The sequence below is a fragment of the Taurulus bubalis genome (genome assembly GCF_910589615.1).
Source record: "Taurulus bubalis genome assembly, chromosome: 1".
NCBI classification, from domain to species: Eukaryota; Metazoa; Chordata; class Actinopteri; order Perciformes; family Cottidae; genus Taurulus; species Taurulus bubalis.
Window position 1 is genome coordinate 38,094,525 of NC_136589.1, and position 4,813 is coordinate 38,099,337.

The window sequence follows — 4,813 nt, forward strand, 5'->3', positions numbered from 1 at the left end:
AAATGTTTGACCTGGAGCCCCCTAAAAAAATTATCTTACAATGGATGAATCTGTATATTTTCCTCTGGAAATATTCTGCAAAACACTCCAACACACTATTCCAATATAGTGTGCTTCAATTACATTTATGATGTAATGGGACACTTTCCTGGTTTTTAACAAGATAATACTCCAATAAAGTTTTTTTTCTTCTTATGTTCAATAAGGGGTTGTCATAACATAAGATGTTAAACATGTTAATTCATATTTGGTATCTATAAAACAAGAAAGCATGGAGTAACAGCTGTTAACAACATGTGTTTTATTTACTTAAAAAAGGGAGAGACATTTCAAGAGTGCACACACAAAACATTATCCATCAAACCTAAAAACGTGATATAGACACATAGAGTATACAAAAAAAGAGAAAATGGCTCATCATTAGAATACTGATATGGGAAAACATTTCAGCCCACTGCTCTGTCGAGATTCTCACATCCTCGACCTGTTTGCCTGAGCAGCTTTGTGTGAGCGGTGGTACAAAGGAGTGCTTTCTACCTCAGAGAGACACTAACTGACCCGTTGCCACAATCCTCATTGGTATTTCATAATAGCACAAAAACACTGATATCCTACACTAAATTCAAGAGCTTTTTTTTTTTTTTACAAGAGCATAAACATGTACAATAAAAGTGGTTGTGGGCTGTTTGGGACTATTTTGACGTCATCTCCACAGTTTGGGTGTCGTTGCCTCCGTTGACGTCATAGTCGCCCACCGGGCCACTGACCAAGACCTTTATGCGCTCGGGGAAGTCATCGAATTTGGGGAACAGCAGGAAATCGTAAATGAGAGCTGCTGCTAAACCGCCACACATCGGCCCCACCCAGTACACCTGCAATGGAGAACTCTGGATCAATCTCTGGATCGGCATTGGTTAATCTGTCATGTGCAAACCCCTTGTCGTTATCACAGGAAGATAATCCTCAAAGATTCAAGTTCAAAAGGTTTACTTTTTTTGTCGATATCTCTGCCGGGGCTAATTGTGAAACAATAGGACCGCTATAACTGATTAACTCGTGATGGAAGATTCTCTGGGGATCCAGTCATCTGTCTGTTGTGCAGTTCAATTGTTGAAGCTTGACATGTAATATGCATGCAGAAAAATGTGTGGCATGCGTGAAGAGCTTGTGTTCGCCTGTCTCTGACTTACCCAGTGGTTCGTGAAATCGTTCAGGATCAAAGCCGGACCAAAGGAGCGAGCGGGGTTGATGCCACAGCCTGTGTAGCTGATCTGTAATGGACAACAAAGAGGCAGCATGAGAGGATATCTTCAGCTTCATGGTCTGCTGGTATAATGGAGTCAGGGGTGAGGGGCGAGGGGTATTAGCTGAAGCTATTCAAATGCATCCAACTCTTCCACTTCAAGAGCTCTATGGCATCTGTTGCTTGTGGACATTGCTCAACAATCCCAGATCATTATTATACTGCGTTGGAGATGGTTTTAAGGTGAAACTTACAGCTGCCAAGTGTCCCAGGCAGACCGAGAGGCCAATGGCCAAGGGTGCTGAGCCGGTGACATCACGCCGCCTTTTATCAGTGACTGCAATAACACACAGCACCAGCTGGAAGGTTGCCAGGAGCTCTATGCCCACGCCTTGGCTGGGAGTGACACCGTTGAGCTGCAAGAGTTAGAGAGGAATCCAAAACAACAAGGGTTCGTCAGTCTGTGTCAGTTAGATGGATGATTTCCCATCGCGACCACTTCTCATTTAGCAGACACTGGCATCACCAATTTTGGCAGAGTGCCGCATTGCTTTTTATTTCAATAATTTGTGTGTGATAGTTTTACATTATTATGTAGCTGTGGTACACCATGTAGAGGGTTAGTACAGTTTCTGCCTTGACACACACACACACACACACGTTTTCTTTTTTTTTTAAAGAAGACAGCTGATGTTACAGATAAGCCGAAGAGAAGTGAAGTATTCAAGCATGCGAAAAAATAACTAATTTACCAAAAACAGCTGAGGAGAAATGTCAAATGGTTGACTTTGCATATTTCCACTGCAGATTCTTTCAGCTGTTTGCGGTGTGCTTTAATCACGTGTCATCACTATTCAATAATAAGCAATGACAGAATGTCCAAAGAACAACACAAACAGTAACTCAAGTGCCCACATCTTCACTAAAGTCTCAGTTCTCGCTGGTACGTCACTTTTAGATCGTAAAGGCGCTTTAAATACACACACTGTCACATCACATTGCAATGCATTACATTTTCTTGGTGTTTCAGAGCTCACACAGTATCACATGTTCTGTCAACAGCAGTAATATGAAATGTACTTACAGCGTTTAGCCCCAGTGCCGCGGTGGTACTTGGACGTGCCCCATACACAATGCCACTGGCCAGAGCTGAACCCAGCATCTGGGCCACAATGTACATGACCGCCTTGAACACGCTGATCTGGCAGCTGGCGAGCATCCCGAAGGTAACTGCAGGGTTCAGGTGGGCTCCACTGATGTGGCCTAAACTCTGGGCCAGCGTGGCGATGGCCAGTCCGAAGGTCAGCGACACCTTCACCTCCTGGTCCGGGTTGCCGTTGTTCTTGTTCCCAATAGCCGAGGAGATGCTGAGGTAAATGAAAAGGGTCATGCCGACCAGTTCGGCCAGAACGGCCCTCCAGAAGTCTTTGCTCTTGAACTCTTTCATGGTGGTGGCGGTGTGGTGGTGGTGGTGGGTTCGAGCTCCGAAACGCCTGTGTACTCACAAACAACCGCAGCAGCCTGCATATATAGGGCCTGTGCTGATAATGGTCAGTGGGCGGGCTTTAAAAAAACTGAAAGAGAGGGCCACATTGAATTAATGAGAAAACCAAAAGACTGGGCTCCCACTTCCCTCCCTCTGCTCCCTCCTTCCTCTTTTGCTTGTCCTCCAGCCCTCTCCCAGTACCTCCCTGTATACACCACACTCTGGTCTTTGGACTTTTGCGAGTAATGGAACTGGGTCCTGAAATAGCTGTGTCCATTGGTAAAGTTTCCACTCATTCAAGCATTTACAGTTTTACTCTCATTGTGAGATTTAACTCGGAAATTATTTTTTGCTTTAAGTCCCGATGAATTATGAGCACTTTAAGTTTGATTTGTCCCATTTATGTCTGTGTTTCAGCTGTAAAAAATTCAACTTTTGCATAATTGTGTCATGTATTCCCGAGGACTGAATCACACCAATCACTGACAGCACATAAGGGATAGCCATGAGTGAATGCAACTCCCAAAAAGTAACTTCAGGTCTCACCTTTTTCTGACCTGACAAGCTTTTTACAAGACCACCCAAAACTTTGCACTTGCCAAATCTGAGACATTCTTTGAGATGAAGAAAGAGAAACAACATAAAAGTTCAGAATAAAAAAAAGTAATGTATTTATGTTTGTATTTATTAAAAACAAGCCTCTTTTTCATCTTAAATTGGATTTAGGTGGTATGCAACTAAACAAAACAATTTAGAATATTTAGCCTGTCACTAGATCATAACATTTTGTGGAGTAAAGTGAGAATTTTGCTTTTGGAAAATGGGAAACGTTTCTAGTAGATGGAGCAACTATAACTAATTAACTGAACGGATATTTGCTTAATTATTATCTGAAACATATTTGGAGCAGAGTAAAACATCAACTTTGAGAAATGAGCTGCCGGTTGCACCTGGTGTGACAAACAAACAGCAGCCAGGCCACGGCGCAATCTGTCATGGAATTTAAGTTGTTGCTACTTTGTGTGTTTTGCAAGTTTAACACACTTTTTTACATTTTATTGATAAGAAATTACTGATTTAATTAAAATAAACAAATGTAACTGTGTCTGTGAAACACACCATTCCTACTGGTGTGTTTCACTACAACACGACGGATTTACAGTATATTGCATATACTTATCTAACTGCATCACCGGGTGTGTAAAACATTGTTTTATGCAGCATCAAAGGCAGATAAGGGAAAGAGTTCTGTCCTTAAACACATGTATGACCTTTTAACTATTAACTGTACAGTGTCCCAGACAGTGATAGAGCAAAAAAACTCCGACTCTAGATATCTTCCCTGGAACAGGAAACCACAACGCTACTCAGCTCCGTACTGCATCATAAATTCATGTGCGTCAGTCAGTGTAGCTTGTGATACTATTTTCTTAGATAAAATGACTCTTGATAATTGAATCAGCTTGTTTTAGTTGACGTGTTCCCTTTGTAATGTATTTGTCACTTACAACAGCTCAATAACTGCATATTGTCTTATGTTTAAGAGCATTGGGCTGTATGGATAGAAATATCTGCTTAGACTTCCATATTATATCACGTCAAATTTTCGACCGTGACACACCTAAAACTGCTTTTTTTCTTCTCCTGTATTGTACTTCACTGCCCAGGAACAGGATGCAGATAAGAACTATTTGTTACCAAAGATTGATGACATATCCTCTTTAGTCCTGTACAATACATTTTTAAGATACAAGATATAAGCATGCATACATAAGTCTCTAAGTTTCAAGTTACGTTTGGCAGCTGTTTACTTTTATCAGTACAAGACGGAGGTGTAAGAAGTATTCATATCCAATAATGTACAAAATACTCCATTGCTTGTAAAAGTCTCACGTTCAAAATTAGTAAAAGTCAGGAAAAAACACTGTAGCTAAAGCAATTTAAAGTATCTTAAGCAAAAATGATCTTCATGAAGCAAAACCAACCCGGATTTGTTTGATAATTGAGTTAAAGTCTGGACGGATGTCTGGTAGCCAACCGGAAGCATTTTATTAGTGCAACAAAAGAGTAGAAGGATAATGGAG

The 4,813-nt window shown here is 41.2% G+C and overlaps 1 protein-coding gene across 1 annotated transcript; it reads right to left on the reverse strand.

Annotated features, from left to right (window-relative positions):
• Window positions 1–563: 563 nt before the first annotated feature.
• Window positions 564–2,770, reverse strand: LOC306732912 (aquaporin-1-like; the record flags this gene model as incomplete). Its single annotated transcript, XM_079214087.1, is given in 5 exon segments — window positions 564–872; window positions 1,191–1,271; window positions 1,498–1,659; window positions 2,328–2,696; window positions 2,699–2,770. Coding segments are annotated over 5 exon segments (864 nt in total). The 3' UTR covers window positions 564–692.
• Window positions 2,771–4,813: the final 2,043 nt, after the last annotated feature.